This window comes from Anomalospiza imberbis, chromosome Z (genome assembly GCF_031753505.1).
Source record: "Anomalospiza imberbis isolate Cuckoo-Finch-1a 21T00152 chromosome Z, ASM3175350v1, whole genome shotgun sequence".
Lineage (NCBI taxonomy): Eukaryota > Metazoa > Chordata > Aves > Passeriformes > Viduidae > Anomalospiza > Anomalospiza imberbis.
In genome coordinates, this window is record NC_089721.1 from 21,633,656 (window position 1) to 21,654,235 (window position 20,580).

Sequence of the window (20,580 nt, forward strand, 5' to 3'; positions counted from 1 at the left end):
TGTGTTCTGCAGTGGTGGTACGGTGAGTGTAGTGACTGCCTTCTGCCCTGGCTGTGCCCTCACCATTCAGAGAGGATTTCTGCCTGGAGAAGGGGCTGTTTCTGGTGAAACACAAATGTTTGATAAGGAAGATGTAAATTTTTTTTACAGTGTGTGTTCTCCTTCATAAATGAACAGTACTGCAGTTACAGCCCATGCTCAGCTAGAAAAACACATTTTTTGTCATCTATTAAGCATAATTTGATGATGCTCTCTGTATTGCTCCAGAGTAAATAGCCTTTCAGTCCTCAGACATCTGGTGAGTGGTTGGGTTTAGTGATGCCAAGGGGAAAGGAGGACTGAAACTGGAGGACCTTTCATCATGAAGCACAAAACCAAAGGAATGTGTCGGCATCGTAGTGGGACTCTGGGATCCTCGTGGGACAACTCCTAGGCCCACCCTGCTTCCAGACACTTTGGCAACGATGGAGGAGCCCATGGGAAAATTCTGAGTAGTCAAAGCCTCAGATAGCTTGTAATATGCTTAAGGGTGTTTTTATTGTACTGAGAACAAGTAACATGTTTCTGTTGTTTGATACTCTCACCTGATAATTTAACTCGTGCTGGGAAGGAGCTAGGACTGCTCATTTTCCCAGGGTTACTTCTGATTTTAAAACTAGCACTATATTCCTTCCCTTTGTATTTCTTCCTTCCCCCTGTCTCCAGACTGAAGTGCTGTTTCCAACTGTCCTTTTTAAAGTCATTATCCTACAGTTATTTTAAAAGTATATTATTGCCCTGATTTTTAAAAGTGTTTTCTTTTATAGTTCTTTTGAAAGTTTTAAAGTTCTCATAAAACTTCTTTAGCCTTCTGATAATGTTTACATGTCAGAGTTCCCACACAATTTCATGTATAAATGGAATAGTTTACATATTTCTCTGTAGGTGGAGAGAAATGATTGATTGATCTTTGGACCAGTGTGGTTGGAGAGGTGGTAATTCCATCCTCCAATCCACGGTCACCTTTGGAATTCTGTAAATACCAGATGTTGGAATAAAACTGGGTCTTTTTCGCTTTTGAATTTACCAAGCGTCTGTGTACTCAGTTCGTGTCCAATAGCGACATCTGGCGGCGCCGTGTGTGAACGACACCTGTGGATGAGGTCTCGATTAACCCTCTCTCTCCCGGCTTTGAGTGCAGCCCTTGTGGGAATGTCTGCTTGTATGGGTTCTGTGGATGTCGCCCTGGTGTTGGACGGCTGGAAAGATGTCCTGGAATGCAAAGGGGTGTCTGTCTCGTGGCGGGGATTTGAGTCCCTGTTCCTCTGGGGAAGGGAACGAGGGTCTTTTCCTGACCTGGAGGAGGCGTTCTCTAAGGAGGTGTGGTCTCGCTTGGGGGAGAACCTTGGGAGCTTTCTCGCTGCTGAGGGTTACAGTGCAGGTTCTGTGCGGATGCTCCTGCTCTGGAAACGCGTTGTCCGGCTGTTGCAGGGGTCGGAGTCCCCCAGTCGACCCGGTTCGGTGTTGAGTGATGCTGAGGGCTCTTCGGAGGGGGAGGCGGGAATGTCCCCCCCCCCCCCCCCCACTCTTTTTCCCCTGGGAGGCTGCGCTGCGTGACAGATCTGTCTCTCCCGGGGTGGGCCGGTCCCTTGTCCAGCTGGATTCGAGCGGCCAGCGACTGGGCGGGGCCCCGCGGGCCACTCGGAAGTGGCCGGGCCAGCCCCGCCTGTCCTAGCGCTGCAGGAGCGGCGGGGCGGGCGGGATTCGCCGTTCCTCTGTGCCTTTCCGGCTCTGAAGGACGGCGGGGAGCCCCTGGCTCAGCCTCCGCCTCTGTTTGAACAGGATTCGGTGACAATGCTTTGTCCAAACTGTGGCGTGTCCACTACATTTCCTCTGGGCGCAGAGGGGCCGGACTCCGCCGATCCCTCGCCGCCCTTTCGCCCGAGGTCAGCGTCACCGGCCTCTTCTGAGCCTGCGCAGCCTGGCGTGCAGGCGCGGACGGGGGAAGCTGCCGGGGGCGGGGGGTTGCCCGACTTTCGGTCGGAGCCCGCCCTCGGCGGCGGGCGGCACGGCCCGCTCCGCCCGCGTGGGGCGGTGCCGGCGGTAAGGCTTCCCGTCACGGGCGGCAGCCTGTTGGGGGTCGTGCCCGGCGGCCTTCTCCCCCCGCCGGCTGTGCGGGGGCCCGGGGCCGGAGCGCGGGGTGCTGACGTGGCTCTGGGAGCCGCGCTGGGGGAGCATGGCGCGGGGAGGGGGCTGGCCCGACTCCGCGCCCGTCCCTCCCGTGGATACCGGCGCTGCAGCGGCTGCGGGCGCTGCGGTGTTCAGTTTTGCCGCAAATGATGCCGCGGCCGGCGGGAGACCTGTGCTTTCCCGGGACCGTGGGTCCCGGGCTGGGGGTTCTTCTGCAGCTCTGTGGACACTCCCTCCGTGTCAGGTCACCGTGCGTCCAAGAGAGCACGGACGATTCTGGCGTGAGGTCAGAGATAAAGTCGATGACATGATTGATTCTGCCCCTGAGCATGGCCGCCCGCATTGCGGAGATGGGCTTTCTGGCCCTGCTGAAGCTGCAAGGGGTGCAACATCGCGTGGTGTCGAGCCGACTCCCAGACGGGCATCTGTCCGTGTCCCAGTGGGGCCCAGGGACGGGACGCAGCGGATAACGGTACCTTACTGGCTGGTCTCCAGGCGTTCCCTGTGATTAGAGGTGCGGTTAACACCCCTCAGCCTTATCGTGGAAGGCTCTGATGGAACCTGGTGAAAAATTGGAAAATATGGTCTGGGGTCTGTTGAAGTTACGCAGCTGCTTAGGGTATTTGCGGCTGACACCTTGACCCCTTATGACATTAGGAGTTTGGTTTGTATTGTTTTTCAGCCTGTGCAGTATGACATTTTTGAGACCAAATGGGCCGAGTTGGCAGCCAAAGCAGTGGCTCAGAATACTACGCTGGGTCAACAGGATCCTAGGTGGGTAATTAGTACTGATGTATTGATGGGCACTGGCAATTATACTGGTCCTGCTGGGCAGGTTCGTTTTGATCCCCTGGTGCTTGTTCAGTGTCACACAATAGGCATGGCAGCGTTGGTTCAGACCATAGAGATGGTTGCTCCAAAGGAGTCATTTGTGACTGTTGCCCAGAGAGCTGATGAGTCGTTCCTACACTTTGCAGAGAGGTTATCTGCCTCTGTGGAAAAGCAGGTGGTGGATCCTGAGGCAAGGAAGCTTCTGCTTATGTGCCTTGCGAAATGTAACTGCAACGCCGACTGCAGGAGAATCATAGAGGCTCTTCCAGGTGATCCTTCTATCCCTCAAATGGTTCAGGCCTGTGCAAAGGTAGCATCTCAGGTCATAAGACAGCTGCCTTGACTGCCGCTCTGCAGCCTGCCCTGGCTGGTCCTGTGCAACCAACTAGTCCAGGCAGTGCCGCAGGGTGGGCAGCAGTAGCAGGGATGTGCTCAGGCCAGCAAGAAGTGGGGAAAGAAGGGGAAGAAGGTCACGATTCCCTTGTTTTTGTGTGGTCGGTGTGGGAGGCTGAACCATATTTCAAATGTCTGCAAAGCGACTGTTCATGCTAATGGCCAGGCTCTGCTGGGCTCGGGAAACTGGAAGTGGAGCGCGATGGGAAAATGTGCTCAGACACAAGCTTCTCTCCAAGCCCCAGAGTGCAATGGAGAGACACGCCCAGACACAAGCTTCTCTCCAAGCCCTGGTGCTGATGGAGGTCTGCTTACCTGGCTTGTAGCCAGCACCCACGGCTCAGTAGGTTTTGATGTCTGCACCACAGCAACAGTTGTCATAGATTCTGGCAAAATACACAATGTTCCCATGGATGCCTTTGGTCCCTTGCTGAGGGCATGAGTGCTCTCCTTGTGGGGAGGTCTAGTGCCATCCTTCAGGGCATCATTATGCACATGGGACTCATTGATGCAGATTTCACAGGACAGATTTGTGCCATGGTCTCCACACCCACCCCCTGTCACTATCCTGAAAGGGACACAAATTGCTCAACTTGTGCCTTTTAAGCCTTCTGTCCTCAGGACAGTTGATTGGTCATGAGGTGACGGCGGCTTTGGATCCACTGGGCCACCTCAAGTACGCTGGTCTGCTGTCCTGACCAAAAAATGTCCCGAGATGCTGTGTACCCTGTCCATCCCTGGCGCGACGCTGCCGGAGATTTGTCTCCGTGGGCTTTTTGACAGTGGTGCGGATGTCACAGTTCTCTCCCTTGCTGCCTGGCCCCTGGAGTGACCCTTGGATATGGTGGAGACGCCTGTTGGGACTGGGAGGAACAGCACATTGCTACGTGAGCCAGCAGCCCGTGCTGATCACGAACTCAGAGAGACAGACAGCTATTATTCGGCCTCGTGTTACTTCTACTCCTGCTAACCTCTGGGGGAGGCATGTTCTGTCTGCATGGGGGGCTGCGCATAGGGATGGATTTTTGATGGGGACCACTGTGATGAAAGGCGCAGAGTGTCCTACACCTCCATTACGGTGGCTGGTGGACACGCCTGTCTGGGAGAACCAGTGGCCCCTGTCCCAAGACAAATTAGTTGCCCTTTGAAAGCTGGTGCAGGAGCAGTTGGACCAGGGTCATCTGGAGCCTTCTACCAGTCCCTGGAACACTCCTGTTTTCTGCATCATGAAGAAATCTGGGAAATGGAGGTTGTTACAAGACCTCCGAAAGGTCAATGCTCTGATGGAAAGCAGGGGAACTTTGCAGGTGGGCATGCTGTCGCCTACCATGCTTCCCGCAGACTGGCCGATCCTCATAGTGGATTTGAAGGATTGTTTCTTTACGATTCCTTTGCATCCCAATGACAGACCAAAATTTGCCTTCTTGTTAAGAGCTTGGCTCTGGTGACAGGTCAAAGCCTGGCTTTGTGTATGTGAAAGTTAGGATGTTTTATCTAGGTGATTCTGCATTTATTATCTCTGTAGTCTTTTTGTTTCTTTGTTTTAGTCACATGCAAGTCTTAAGATGTGACTACAATGCTCTGCTGTCAGCTTTTTTGCTTTTCCACAATGTGATAGTGTGACTCACAATTTTTGGGAGTGGGAGATCTAATACATTGCTTAAAAGGAGATCCGCCAAAGGTAACAGTCTCCAAAGGCCTTAAAATGTCTGAAAGGAGATACAACCTATTCCTAGGAGGACAGGAAGGGTATTATGTGGCTCGGCCAAACAGCTCCAAACCACTTCATTACCACATGCAACCTGTTGTTTGTAACACATTCAAGGTAGAGAAAATTCCACTTTCTTCCCTACCCTGCTTAATACTGAATCCAAAAAAGCAACAGATTCAAACTTTTCTTGAGTGTGTTTTAAGCAAGCTGTCACTCCATTTACATGCTGCTCTCTAGATTTTAGGGCAAATTTGAAAAGAAGTGAGGCCAAAGTATATTTTGTCTCCTTTTTATTTTCACTTTTTTACAAAAAAAAAGTCTGACATAGTCACATCAATGACAACAAAGCTGCGGTGTGCATTCTGACAATAAAAATCATATAAGGTTTTAAAATATATTGTTTTACTGTTTGCAATAGCAATGTTAGTTTGCTTTTACTTTTTAAATATCCCCAACACCAAATTGCTGCGCTTGAAATTCTTGAAAGTCCTCTGGGATGGTGTCTGAAAACAGGAAAATACATAAAAGTTTAGTCTCTTCTGACAAAATTAAGGAGCACTTAAATTACCCACCTACTCTCTTTTTAGGTAACATGCTTCTCTTTTGTTTCCACATTAAGAATGAACAAGGAATGTTTTCAGTTTTATCTACATACCACAGAGAAACACAAAGAAGCTAACAAGACAGTGAGTGCTACAGTGCCAGTCCACAAAGGAGTACTGTCAGTCTTCAAATTACATATCTCTGAAGACTTTGTGGCTCGCACTCTTAAATTTTTATCAATAAACACTGACCAGAAAGGCAAGATACATGTTCATCTTGTTCTGCATGCCAGACACATTTGTAGCTTCAGCATCTCTATTTCTCATGTATCCTAATTCAACTTCCCTGTGATGGTTTCCCAGACCACAAGAAGAGACAAAAAGCATTAACCCCAGGACCAACAGCAACTGGCATAAAGACTTGAGACTTGGGCAAGGGAGCTGGAGATGGATCAATGTCATAAAGAGCAGCTACAATTCTGTTTGAAGCGTTATTTGCAGTCTGCCTTTGCCAGATCCCAAAACATTTTATCTGGAGAGCGACAGAGCAACCACAGAGTTAAAGCTGCAGCCAGCAATGGAGCCACAGCAACAAAGCTCAATTCCATGACCTCAACTTCACTCTGATTATTTTCACCCTGATGCAGGAGAGGTAGCTCTAAACTCAAAAAAAAGGATATGTGTATAAACACACAGTATGTAGAAAAGGGGGTAAGTCCCTTGCTTTTTGTTGAACACCTTTAAAAGGCCCAAATTTCAAGTTTTTTCTACATAATGTTGTAATTTCTCTGATATGAAAACAGAGATACTGTGGGACTTCAGAGTTCTTTTGAGTGGGTTTCATAGACTTTATGTAGCCCCTGCAGCAACGCCACTTGCCTGCTCACTGCCATATAAGTGTGACTCAGTGGCAGCTTTGATACTTGCTTTCTGGGAAACTACAATACAGTTGAAAATACTTACCAAGTAATTTTTATTTGTAAGCACTACTGTCTAAAAGTTCCCTGTTTAACTGTGACCTCCAAGAGCCTGCCTAAGTGTACAAGTACCAGAGTCCATCAGCGTAACATGCCACAGAGTGGCGATGTCCCCTGCAGTCCTGGACTGGGCTTCTCAGATCCAGAAAGCAGACAAGGAAACTATTCCAACTTGGCTGGTAGATTATTTTCCAAAGACTGGGTAAGAATGCTGAGAGGAAGAGGGGCAGCCCCTTCAGCCCCAGTTCAAGTCCCCTGAACTGCTGCTCACTCTGAATCTCCACTCACTTTGTGTGAGTGATGAAAGTTTGAGTTATTTTGTATAGTGGATGATCAGGGCTAAGCTAAAAGGCTCTTGCCCTGAGAAAAGTGAGCCAGCACACTCCCACAAAATCAAGAGCATTCCTACATGTGAGAAAAGGCATCTTATGATCCTTGTGCCCCAACACACAAGACCAGCCAGCAAGTACGCAAGTGACAGTGATGCCTGATGCATGAGCTCACTGTCTCTCTCCAGGTGTATTTCACCTTGTATTCAAAGCTCAAGGCATCTACATACACTATGGTATCAGTGTATTTATTGTGTGTGTACAGCTCTCAGTCAGTTGGTTTTATATAACATTCCTAATTCTCTGATGACAGCTATGCCCCTCAGCACATTCTTTGTAGAAGAGTGACTGCTCTGGGAGGAGCAGCTGTGTTAGTTCCTGTCTCGCTGGGCTTCCATGTGCTGCTGGTGTCAGGGGAGGTATTTCACAGCTGTGAATAACTTGTAAAAGAAGGGCAAAGGAAAGAATGCTAAATGGCATAATGCAACAGCCTTACTACTGGTTCTTCATTGTCACTTGCTAGTTGTTAGCTAAAATGGCATAAGAACAACATTACCATTGCAGCGATATTTCAGGTTGGACCAAATAATGTTTTCCTGAGAGAAGCAGAAAACTCCAAGCCGTCCTCCACGCATCGTGGTGTCTATAGTTACACCAGAATCTGCCACTAGGTCAGAGCCTTCATAAAATCTTGCCCTTAATAAGAAAGCAAACAGAAGCTCTATTAGGTCTTTTCTAAGGCTGCAACATTCCTGAAAGTAATGTTGTTATCCATGGAGACTCTATTCTTGGACATGCTATCCCTCCCATCTAGCCCAGGGGAGAAAAAGTAGTTAATGTAGCTTCTGCATAGACTGGGAACTGGAGCAATGCTGCATGCTGGCAAGAGGAGGGAGGATTTTTTGAGGAATTTCTACATATCCTAAAAAAGCTTTGGAATGTTTGTTTTTTTTTTTTTTTCCCTGTAGTCAGTCCAGCTGAGTGCTTTAGCTCTTGAAATTTTCCAAGTCAATAGTTACAGCAGAACCAAACTAGATCAGTTGAAGAAGGCTAGATGGATATTGTCTTCCACAATTTGAACTTTTTTTTTAATAGGAAGAGTTTCAAACAAACCATTGGGATCTTAAACTTGTAAGATTTCCTTAAAAATGTGAATATGATTAGTTCCAGGAACTGTTTTGCTGATCTAGCACCTTCTTGTTAGAAAACACATCAGCAAATTCCCAAATAGCCCTGTGAAAGCTGCTCCCACCAGCTTCCCAGTGTGTGCTCTGTATTGAGGGCTTGAACAGGACCACACTGGAGCCAGCTGAGCTGTTTGTTGCAGCACTGCCCACATCAAGTCCTCAGCCTATGGGATACAGGGTAAATGACCTAGGGGATGATAAGCCTGGAGAGCCCTGTTATGGATGGGGATACTACTGATAAATTTCTGCATACAAGAAAAGAGCAAACGGTGAAAGGAATGAAAGTTCCTGTGTCTTTTCATAAAATAAGGTACAAAGCCCAAATCCTGGTATGTTTCTGATTTTATTTACTGATTTGGTGAGGCAGTTCAAAAGTATCTGTACAATGAATACAATTTGTTGTCTTGCAAATTTCCATGGGAGAGGCTGGCTCAAGTGACTTCCTTGAAGGCTTGGAAAACCTTTGCTAGACACACAGCGGTCTGTGGCATCTACCCTAACCAGACCACAGCAAGAGTAGACAGAGAGCTGACAGAGGCTTGCTTTAGGCCTGCCTGCCTTTAGTTTCAAAGGATTTTGTGACACAGACTGTACTACCTTTCCCAGTTACAGGGAGCATTACTTAGGCTAGTTGGAGAGACTGCAGGAGATGTTTGCTTATGCAGCAGCTTCACTAACTTCTTGGTCTAGATGTAAGTTGCTACCTGAGATCAATTTGCTACTGCCCTGTGGCTGGGGCAAAACAATTGATGGTATAAATGTTCTTAATCCATTTTAGTGTAAAAGTCAATTATGCTTACTCCAATTACCACTGAAGATCATGCTCTGCACTAGAAAAGTGGAATAATTACACCATCAAGTTTCTACATCTCAACTGCAGGGTGGTGATTTTCTTGAAGAAAAGCTGACTAACCCTTATTTCTGTTCTGTTCTAAGGCTGAAAGACCTGAGCCCATCATGCCAGAGCAGTTAGTTTTTTGCAATTTAACATCAGCCTTGATCTACAAGTATAATTCCTGCTGATTTCTTTGCTGGATGTTGCAGAGTAAAATGTTTCATTCTGAATTCTGATTTTTTTCTATTATTAACTATTTTTCCCCAAAATAACCCAAAATAAGAACATATAACACACATTACAAAGCTTTGACAAACTTTCTGACTATATGCTGAGTAATGTCAAATTATCACAGGAGGATAATTACTTGCAAGTTAGAATCACAACTTCTAAGTGGACAACTTTTATTCTGTTATCCTAGAATACATAAATGAACTATCCCAATTCCAACAAAAATATTCTAAAATATCAAAATTAAAAAAAACTGAAATATATTTGTTTTCAGATCAGTGGCCAGCAGTAGCAATGGCTAGTAGTAGAAAACAAGGTATTAAAGCCAGAAAAGAGCTCATCCGGGTAAGGCACAGTTAAAAGAGACAGATGGTCCATACAAAGAGATTTAACTTGGAATTGTCTAGAAAAAGAGCTGCAGGCTGAATTCCAAAGTCTAATTTGTTATAAGGCTTCATCAAGACAAAGCCCAGACATAATACAAATTCTCAGGGTATCATCTGAATCAGGTGTTGAGAAATTAGAGTATCTGTTACTCATCTATCTTTTCCTCTCTTACCTGATATAACCAATCTGAGGTCTGTGCTGCAAGAACCAGCGATAGGAGACTTTGTCTTTCCACCCTACATTTCGGGGGTCCTTCCACAGCAGCCTGACCTGGTCATTTGTGTCCCCTGTGTGCCAGAGGGAGTTGCGGAGGTGCTCGCCAGGACCTGTCTTGGATTTCACAGCCTGCAAAAATACAATTTTCCAACACTGACCACAGAGAAAAGTCACTTTCAGGAGCCAAGATATTTTTTTTAGTGAGGAGCAGGTCTGCAGAAGCATCCTCTCTGCTACTAACAGGCCCCTAACTTCTGTTCTACAGCTGCAGCCACTGCCTACATAGACAAAGTGACCAGCTGGGTACCTGGACAAAGGAAAAGGAGGCAATCTGACCAGTGAGGGTCAGAGCACAATCACTGCAGAGACTTAATGCTCCATCTGATCAGAAAGGTAAGATTATGTTCCTTAAAAAACAATGCTATTAAAAGGGCTGTGTGGCAGCTGCCTGACTTAACTGTTTTGACAGCAGTTGCCAATAGAGAACAGCAGTCAGGCAGCACAGCTGACATGCAGTGCAGTGGCTTGGCTTATGCATGGCATGATGACCTAGCCTGTGGCCAGCACATGGCAAGATAGCATAGCCAGGCTGCAGTGAACACTGTGACTTTAGCTAGGAGCCACCACCAGTACCTTTAGCTGAATGCCGGGCTCTGCAACAGCTCGGAAGGGAGTCGCTTGCCAGTATGTCTGTTCTGTCTGTTTCCACATTACTACATAAAAGCTAGAGCTGTCTTGATAACCAAAAATAAAGCCAGCATAGTCGTCATCTGTCACTGTGTTCACATGAAAAGTGCCCTCAAAGTCAACGCCGTTAAAAGCCGTGTAACCTAAGGGTACACAAAAGTTAAAAACAATTCTGTACAACACATCTTCATAGTCTCTGAATTTTCTGCTGTAAAACTTGAATCTCAGAAGAGGCTACATACCAACAGCAAGGCCAGGATCACTGTTCATAGTCTGCACAATTTCCATCCCCTGTAAGGGTAAATTCAGAGTGGTTAGCATGTGTGGCAAGCTGGATTGGCTAAACCTCTTCTGGTCTCCCTCTAGCACCTCCTTCATCCCTCTCTTCTGTTTGCTTGCAACATATCTGTGCTACTTGTAGCTCTGAACGAAAATCAGTGAGAACTATAATCAAATAGTAACATTTCAGCTTCTTGCACTGCATGAGTTGGGAATGATTTGTTGGCTTTCCTAGTGCAGAATTAGTCATACCGGTATTTTGATACTTTCTTTCCCTACCACAATCTTCTGGAAATCTGAATCTGGCCAAAACTGGGTTGCAGGGGAAGAGGGTTGTGGGAGGAAGAGAGCTTTTCCTAGGCTTAGCTCATACAGTTGGATCACAGAGTTCAGGATTTAACTGACTACCAGGACTGTGTTAACAAAGATGCATACACCCCAGCTGGCTTGGCAGAGACTTTTGAAATGGGAAAAAAGCTGCACGTTCCCTGTGACTCGTAACACATTAGCCTCCCGAAGGCAAAGATTTGTTAGTGTAAGTAAATTACTGGACTCCATCTAGGAGTACTGGTCTGCCACCCAGTACAGCACTCTGGGGTCCCAGCACAGGAAGGACATGGGCCTGTTGAAGCAAGTCCAGAGGAGGCCACAAAGATGATCAGAGGGATGGAGCATCTCTGCTATGAAGACAGGCTGAGAGGATTGGGGTTTTTCAGCCTGGAAAAGAGAAGGCTTTGGGATGACGTAATTGTGGCCTTCCAGTATTTGAAGGGAGCCTACCAGAAAGACTGAGAGGGATATTTTACCAAGAGCATGTAGTGACAGGACAAGGGGCAATGGATTCAAAGTAAGATCAGTTAGGTTCAGATTAAGTATGAGGGAAAAATGTTTTACTGTTAGGATTGTGAGGCACTGGAACAGGTTACCCAGAGATGCTCCAAACCTTTAAGTGTTCAAGGGTGGCTGAAGCTCTCAGAAACCTGGTCTACTGATGTGTGTCCCTGCTTATGGCAGATTGGGGTTGGAATGAGATGATCTTTGAAGTCTCTTCCAACCCAAACCATTCTATGATCCTATGAAATGCTATGTTATTTAGCACATCAGACTTTTAAATTATGGGAAGGATTAATGAAACTTGATTGCTACAGAAATATTTCAACAGGGTAACACATGTCTGCCTTCTGGCAGCAGTGAAATCCACCTAGAATAAGTTGGCCAGCATGTAGCTGGTTTAGAGTATTGGGAACATCAATTTTCATAGCTTGAAGGCTATCCTTCATTATTACTCCTAAAAATATTCTACTAACCAACACCTTCCACTTTTCATGTCTGCCAGAGGTCCAGCAATTACAGAGCTAATTTTATTGTGGTTTTCAAATGATCTTTCTCAGACAGGTAGGAAAGATCAAGTGACCAAGAAAGACCATTTTTACCTGGTTCAGAACCACCCAGTTGGGATCAATCTGTGCATCCCCCTCTGGGTCCAACACCACTGTCTGATAGGCCCTGAAGTCTGTCAAGGTGATCTCTGCATTCTCAGGGCACACATCGATCCGATCAATCACTGTGTCCTGGTCAAAATCAGACTCACAGACATCGCCAACTCCATCACCTGAATGCATCAGAGAAGCAAAAGGAGATTTATGGTGCAGCAAGTAGTTACATCTGCCCCATCCATGGGATTAGGGTGTCCAAGAAGCAGGCAGAGCATCCGCCCTGCTGGCTGTAGCGCCTGAGAAAGTGCCTCTGTTTTGGCTAAAGGGCTCCTGAGTGCTGCTGTTGTTCCTGGGATGAGTGTATGCATTGGTAATGACAGTGCTGCATCCTGGTGCACACAGTCTGGAGATGAATGCAGTGCCTGAGAATCAAAATGGCTCCTTAAGGGCCATCTCACCATTATCATCTTCCTGCCCCGGGTTGGGGACCAGCCTGCAGTTGTCAGGGCCCGGAGGCAAGAGGTCAGGAATGCCGTCATTATCATCATCGTCATCACACTCATCACCCAGCCCGTCCTTATCTGTGTCCAGCTGGGAGCTGTTAATAACGGTAGGGCAATTGTCTGTGCTGTCCTGGTGCCCATCACCGTCGCTGCAAGCACAGAAACAAAAAAGAAATGGTATGCCAGGATCAGTTCCTGCCTCTGCACAGGGAACAGCACAGACACCTGAGGGGGAAACACACCAGTGGCAGCTCTGGAGCTGGAAGCAGACCAGTGGGCAACACATCCTGTTGCTCAGGTGGCTGAACTGCAAGGAGAGCAGGAACAAAGAGACTCAGATAAGATAAGGTGGCAGGAAAGCAAAGGAGCCAGGAACTAAAAAAAGGTTCCAAGCCAGGAGCTGAAAAAATACTCAGGGGAAAAAAAATAAGCCTTACATGGTAGGGGAAATATACTGGAGCCCAAGAACCCAATCAACATCCACTCCTGAAGGGTGTGTAAGGCACATCCAACAAATGCAGTGTCACCAATCAAGAGGGGCACTCAGGAGACGGCAAGAACTGGACACCTTGTGTCCCTTGTCTTATATGCACATGTGTCTTGGTGCTCATGAACATGCAGGTGTGAGTGCGAATGAAGCTTTATGAGAGTCTCTACATGAGCACCTGAAATCAGACTTATTTAAAAACAACCACTGTTCTCACCCTCCTGCATAGCAAGTTTTTTGTAGTGGACTTGGCACTGCTACGTTAGTGCTTGGACTCAATGGTCTTGAAGGTGTTTTCCAAACTGAATGACTGCCATCCTGCAGGGGGGACATACAGTAAGAAATAGAAGAGAAAGTCTGTAGCTCCTTCCAGGTCATGGCTGCATCAGCTAGTCACAGGGAAGAGCCACCAAGCACAGGGACACAGACTACAGAAGAGGGTTCAAGAAGTTATGGGGTGGTTACATAACTTCTCCATCCCAACAGTTAAGTGCATCATTGAAAAAAAACTGCTTAAGTATGGTGTATTTTGTGCACCCACCAAAACCAAATTGCTTTCTAGCAATTAGCAGGTATGTTTTCCCTCAGTGGCTTCCTGTTAGCGCAGGTGGAGCAGAAATGACCTGCAGCCAAATAAAGTCATGCTGTGGCTTATAGGTAGGAATATTCCCAAATACCTTTCCCTGCTTAAGAAATGTGCTTTAATTTTAGGTCAGAGTAATAAGAATTTGCACAATATTGAGATAAAATGCAATAAGCACCATATGTGTGTATCTACTCAAGGTTAAGCATGCTTCACACAGGAAATGCTTCACACACATTAGTGAATTTTACTGGTGGGGGGCGGGGGGAAGTCCTTTTTTAAAACAAGAAAAAGAACAAAGACATATCAACTTAAGAGTAAAATGACGATGGCCTTGGCAGCTATTGGCCCAAGATTGGGAATGATCCCTGCAAAGACAAGTAAGTGGGCCCCCTCCAGGTCCCTTCACAGAGGGAGCATGCACCAATGGCCCTGGGGTGAAACCCTGCAGCTGTCTATGGCTGATGAAAGGCTGTGACAGCACAGGATTTATCATTTCCCTTGCTTCTTGCTGTAAGTGAGGTGCACATGGGAGAACCTGCTATCCCTTAAGCTGGTTATGCAGAAGCTGCTTCCAGACAAGTGATGCAATTTGTCATGGAACATGCTCCTGTGAATGCCCAAGGCATATGAAAGCTATAGACAGAGGATCCTTGCCAGTCTTGCTGTGCTAAAGCAAAGGGGTTGCTCTGCAAGTGTTATACACTAGATAATACAATTTTTTTTTCTGCAAAGAACACTAGGTTCTTAAGGAAATACTTAGAGCCCTTACCTGTGAAATTTCTGCTAAGGAAGCAGAGAAATAAAAGAGGAAGGAAAAATAAAGCAAAAAAGGAAAGACGTTTTCTCACTAAGAAGCTCTGAGCAGTGCTCTGGGTTTTACAGCCAGAGAGCTTCTTGAATGTCACTTCCACAGGAACTCAGAGGAAGCCTGTGTGAATGGCTATAAAGGTGAAGGAACCATAAGTGTACTACCACAGGGAAGTGAACAAACAAGGCTAACAAATCTTAACACTGTTCTTGAAATAACAACTCTCAGGAATTAAATCCAGGCTAGCCTGAGGGATTACAGCTCTCCAGGAATCAGCAGCATGCTTCAGCTCAGGACAAGCCTCTCTCACAGCATACCTGTCCTGATTGGTATCACAGGAATCCCCAACCAGGTCATTGTCGACATCTGACTGCAAAAAGGAACAGAGAAAGTTCCACTATCAGCTGTCAAGAGCATCTATTTGCAGGATTAAATCAAAACACAACCAAATCAAATACGACTAAAATAAAAGTATGAAGAGATATTTGTTTTACAGAATATATTTTCTCTTTTGCATCATCCATCTAACCAAAAATTTAGTTTTATTAAAGAAAAACTTATTAAAGAAACATTTCTTAATTGAAAAGTTTAAGCAAGATTCCTCTGCTACTGAAAGTAAGTATTTCTCATTTCTAGCCAAGGTTTATTTCTTAAGCATTTTAAAAAATCTACTATGTTTCTCTATAGTTTCCAACATTTTTCATTAGTCACACATGAAATCGGAATTCCAACATATGAAAAGTTACAATGACTTCTCACCTAGCAGCACTGAAAGTTTTGATAAGTAAAGACACCAGGATTTTTGTCCTGATTAAAGAAATACCAAGCATAACTAAATCACACCCCTGTGTGGAGTTTGGCGTTGAACTCTGCGGGACTGGAGGATATTTCAGAGCTTGAGAGTAGAAGATACATGCTGGGCAGAGATCCCAACAACATCCCGAATGGTGAGCATATAACTGGTAGCTTCCCCTTCTCACATCAGGAGAGTCAGCAGGTCTGTAAAACTCTCCTGAATACCTAGATATTTACTATATTATATTATCCAGGAAATACACTTTATTATTAAAATATAAACACTATGGCTGCATGGGTTGCTTCATTCTCTTGCACCTTTTTAGGCTCAGCAGTCCCTGTCTCTTAACAAGAATAGTTTTTCCTTCTGCCTGCTAACCTGGTTTGGGTTGCTGATTGTAGGGCAGCTGTCACAGGCATCACCAACACCGTCATTATCTGTGTCCTCCTGGTCTTCATTGGGGATCCTCTGACAATTATCCAAAAGGTTCTTAACACCTAGAGTAAAGTGGATTGTGTGTTAAAGACAATTCCCATATTTGTCCACACTGGACAATATAAACATTAAGACAGTAAAGACACTATTCCTTTTCAAAAACGACTTAATCCTGCAATGAAATTATAAGCCTGCACAGTAAATTTTTATTGTATGTGCAACCCTCTTTTAAAAGTAGTTACGAACATCTTGCTAAAGCACAGCTGTCCACCCCATCACACTCATTAATTACACACAATAAATTCTATCCTGTTCCTGTATCGCAACTTATAGGATGGGACAATTTAATTTTTTTAATTACATTTGAAGGAGTGTGATTTTTTCATTTCTTTCAAGCCTCCTACAGCAATGAAAATAATATGTTAAGTAGCTCTGGGTATAGTATAACAGAGCACTGGAAACTCTGCTTCCAGTGACTGGCAGCAGCCGGATGCCCTGGAACATTTGTACCTTTAAGGAAATGCTGAATGATCAACAACCTTAACTTCTACATGAAACATGGCTTGGTTTCTCTGTTACAGTGTACAGTGCTTCCAATGCAGACTAAGATATGTATTAACTAAATTAAAAGGACGAAAACCACAAGTTTTATGAAGAAAGACTATGTGTTACTGCTGGTGACATGAAATCTCCTAATCTCCACAAGTTTCATGAGAAAAGACTATGTGTTACAGCTGGTGACATGAAATCTCCTAACATGCAGCACACCCTGGGAAAACCTGAATGACATCAAAGAAGCTCAATGTGAAAAATCACCAACCATCTCCATCCATGTCATCATCACATGCATCGCCTTTCCCATCACCATCTGTGTCCCTCTGGTCATTATTCAGGACACTACGACAGTTGTCACAAGCATCTCCAAAGATATCTTGGTCACTGTTTCTCTGGTTAACATTAGGAACTAAGACACAGTTATCCTGCAAGAGAGACGGACTCAGACATCAGTCAGGCCATGAATCTTTAATTTCTTCTTTAGTTGATTTATAAAACTCTTGTATTTATTTCTAATTTCAAAAGAAAAAGTGTGAGCAGTTTTGACATTTTATGTCAATATTAGCTCTGGATCAGATTTCACTTGCTCCCTCAAAGCTCTGATTTGAACCACACTGTGGGAACCCTAATCACAAACACCCAGCACCATAAGGCTTTACTTATAATCTTGATTTCTGATTCTCATTTTGCATGGGTGCATGGTGAGGAACCTGTTTTGGTACCCGAGCTTTCTCACGTGGTCCTTCTCAAAAGCTGCAGTTCAGAGACTCTGACACTCTCAGTGAAAGGCCATTGCCCCCTTCTGGTACAGACTAGCTGGAAACTGGGGAAAGAAGGTCTTGATGCAAAAAGGTACCACTTTTTGTTTGGTTTTGGTGGCTTTGTTTGTTTCAAACAAGCTGCTATTGACTTTTAAAGTCCACCAGGAGGTATATGGAGAAAATTTTATTTCAAAGTGGTATAAAATGTCTATACCTATCCAGCACACCCATGACCTCCTCCTATTGTACACAGAGAAGCACAATAGAAACAATATAAAAGTTACTTGATTATGAAGGTGCTGAACCTGCAAATAGATTTAAAATTGTAGGAGGATTTAATTTTTTCATTTTAGAACATTAATAAAATAAATTGATTTAAGCTAATACAATTTAGTGTGGAACTCTGTAGCTAAACAGCCTGAGACAGGCCCTCTGTGACTGCTAGTCTGCCCTAGCTCCAGGTGGACATTTGTACTCTGGATAGCATATTCTTATAGCTTGGAAGCACATTAAGCAGTGTCAGTCAGTGATCTTAATATGGAACAACGGTTGGCTTGTAAGAATACAGGGTGAAAACAAAGCAGCTTTTCCAATCTGAATGTATCCTCCAATATATTCTGCTGTGTGTACCCACATGGAAATCTCTTCTGCTTTGTGGACACAATCCAAAGCTTTTTCAAATTATTGGCAAGACACACATTCATTTATGTGGGTTTTGGATCCCTGATGAAATGTGTTGTCAGGTCAACCTGCTCTTTAAATAAAAAAATGTTAATGCAAATAATGTTACTGAAGGTCATGCTGTGAGAAAGTGTGACAGAAGGACACAAGCTCTATACAAAAAGCTTTAGAATTAAATTATAAGAGGTAGTAACAAAGGATACTAAGGTGGGATTTAAGGCTGTGTGGTTTAAGTCTTGTAAGAACGAGCATTACATAGAAGTAAAAGAATTTAAGGGGCCACTGACAATGAGGGGTATGTAACAATCTCTGGCAAATATTAATGAGTAGATTTCAGAATCATTTCCCATTGCAGCAGTGGGAAATCATTCTGTTGGCACAGACCCCTGCATCCTGATCTACACACAGCACCTGCTCATTGGGAATGCCATCTCCATCTGCATCGTCATCACAGGCATCTCCAATCCCATCACCATCAGCATCTTCTTGTCCAGAGTTTGGGACAAATCTGCAATTGTCCTAGACAGAAAAAGAGACAAGTCTGATGTTCTATAGGTAAACTGGATGCCTTAATAATTTGAATGACTTTTTTCTATTATTAATTATTGAAAATTAATCATCAAATTAAACAGAATTCAATCACCTGAATAAAAGATGAATACATTGACTCATATTTCTTACAGTCTTTATCCTTTCATGCTTTGAATTATTATAGAATTAGGAAAGCATTTCTTACCTTTCTGCAGTTTTCAGCAGAGCATGAGAGTTCTTCATTAGGGTAGCCATCAATGTCAACATCTTTTCCACAAATATAACCATCACCAGCCCAGCCAATGCCACACTATCAATAAATCATAGTAGTACTATCAAAATGTTAATGAGTCACTGTAGGAATATTCAAGAAGGAAGACTCATACCAGTCTTGAAAACAGTGGCATATGGAAGTCATGGACAGATACTGAAGTGCAATGAAATACAGAGAGCTTGAAAGTAAAGGTTTTTTTCCCACATTGAGAGATGCTGCAGTGTATCCAGACATAGCTAGAAAGAGCTACAACTTGATGTCAACTGGAATGTGTGCCTGCCACACCTAATGATTTCAGTGGGAGTTATAGATTTCTTATAGACACTGGCCAGGAACTAATCTTGGCTCCTCACTGGCTGGTTGAGTAAAAGAAAAGAGCAACTAGGTAGAGTATGCACCTAGCATCTTGTCAAGGGGCACATGGTTAGATGGGATGACTGTGTTGTTCAGTACCTCAAGAACACAACTGCAACTAAAGGAAGTTTTAAGAGAAAACTGTGATAGTAAGTTTGCATCTGCAAAACAAATGCATCTGCACACAAGTTTCTGCTAGCCAATTTAATTATTACTGTTTCAAACCAACACATCATTTGTGTTGAAGACATATACAAAGAACTGCATGTCAAAATCTGGCCTTCCCTTAAAACCAGGACTTGCCTACTACAAGTATCTAGGCATCTTCCCAATACAGCATAGACTTAAATATCCTAGATTATTTATCTTTGAAACAGACGTACTTAAAAATGAGACCAAAGCAAGTGCCAGCAAAAGCATGCACTGTATCCAAATTTAGGACACAGGATTAGTCTCTTGCTTTATGTTTCAAGATGGAAAAAGTAAGTAATATACTTCAGTATACTCTTAGAGTGGAAGTTCATATGCTACTTAAGCTCCTCTGCTCCCACTGCTGGTCAGCCCGATACAACCTCCCTGTGCCTGGAATCTGTCATCTCACTTTGAAAAACGTAGTCTCTATCAGCCAGCAAATACAGGCATGTTGGCTATGCAGAGAGGATCCTTACTCACAGCTATGTAGCTGAGCACCAAGAGAGGAATCTGTCCTTGTGATGTCTTCTGAAGACTGACACTTGACAGTCTTTTCTGAGGAGACTACAGAAAGTCTACAAAAGTGATTCCTAAAGATCTAATTACACAGGCATAGTGAATATGATACATTAATATGGCTGCTTTACAGACATGTAGCAAGAACAAAAAAAACTGCAAGCCAGTTTTCACAGCTGGTCTTGGCCAGTGTGCCACAACTGGTAAAACATCCAACTGTATAAAATGACCACAAAGTCTTTCTCTTTTCCAGCCTAAAATGGCTGGATTTCACTGTAAAAATGCAAAATTAATGAACTCACAATACACGTCACCTCTCCTCTCCTCTCCTCAATACATCGGGCATGGATGCTGCATGGATTGAGGGCTCGATTCCTACAGCTCCGTTCAGCTTGGCATCCCCTGGTTTGGTCTCCTGTATATCCTGGTTTGCACTGGCCACAGTGGTAAGACCCCTGTAAGAACAAGAAGTCACCAGCCAGCCTTTTAATGGTACTTTTTTCCTTTTTCAAGGCAAGCACAAGAGCGAGATTCAAGTCAAGTCATACTATTTATGCTGTGCAAGTGTACTTTTTCATCCACTGAGGCCTCTTGTACTGTAAACAAACTTTATTTTCTACAGGAAAATTATATTTGGCTTCCAGAGTGCATGGTGGAAAACATACTCAACTCTTGTCTGTTTAGACCAGTGTTTTGTTAAGCCAGAGAAAAGTCAGATAGCAGCAAAAGCTTCTTTGTCCTTGCCAGCAACACCCTGCACTGCTTCCAGGTGGCTGAAACTTTGTGCAAAACTCAAAGCAGCAACTTATTAATCAGGCTGGATGATCTTATTTCACTGTAAAGCACACCTATCGGTTTATCTAAAGGCAACTGGGCACAAATTTTAATCAA

General features: G+C 44.5%; 1 protein-coding gene across 3 annotated transcripts in view; it reads right to left on the reverse strand.

Annotated features, from left to right (window-relative positions):
- Positions 1–5,377: 5,377 nt before the first annotated feature.
- Positions 5,378–20,580, reverse strand: part of THBS4 (thrombospondin 4) — a 42,460-nt gene continuing 27,257 nt past the window's right edge. For all 3 annotated transcript variants that reach the window (XM_068177491.1, XM_068177490.1, XM_068177492.1), the window contains 13 exons: positions 19,992–20,144; positions 18,559–18,663; positions 18,234–18,341; positions 16,646–16,805; positions 15,769–15,887; positions 14,912–14,964; positions 12,669–12,862; positions 12,208–12,386; positions 10,738–10,786; positions 10,442–10,638; positions 9,765–9,937; positions 7,509–7,648; positions 5,378–5,607 (listed from right to left, as the gene is read on the reverse strand). In XM_068177491.1, coding sequence (XP_068033592.1) covers positions 5,546–5,607; positions 7,509–7,648; positions 9,765–9,937; positions 10,442–10,638; positions 10,738–10,786; positions 12,208–12,386; positions 12,669–12,862; positions 14,912–14,964; positions 15,769–15,887; positions 16,646–16,805; positions 18,234–18,341; positions 18,559–18,663; positions 19,992–20,144 — 1,692 coding nt within the window. In that variant the 3' untranslated portion in view covers positions 5,378–5,545. The remainder of the gene's footprint in view (positions 5,608–7,508; positions 7,649–9,764; positions 9,938–10,441; positions 10,639–10,737; positions 10,787–12,207; positions 12,387–12,668; positions 12,863–14,911; positions 14,965–15,768; positions 15,888–16,645; positions 16,806–18,233; positions 18,342–18,558; positions 18,664–19,991; positions 20,145–20,580) is intronic.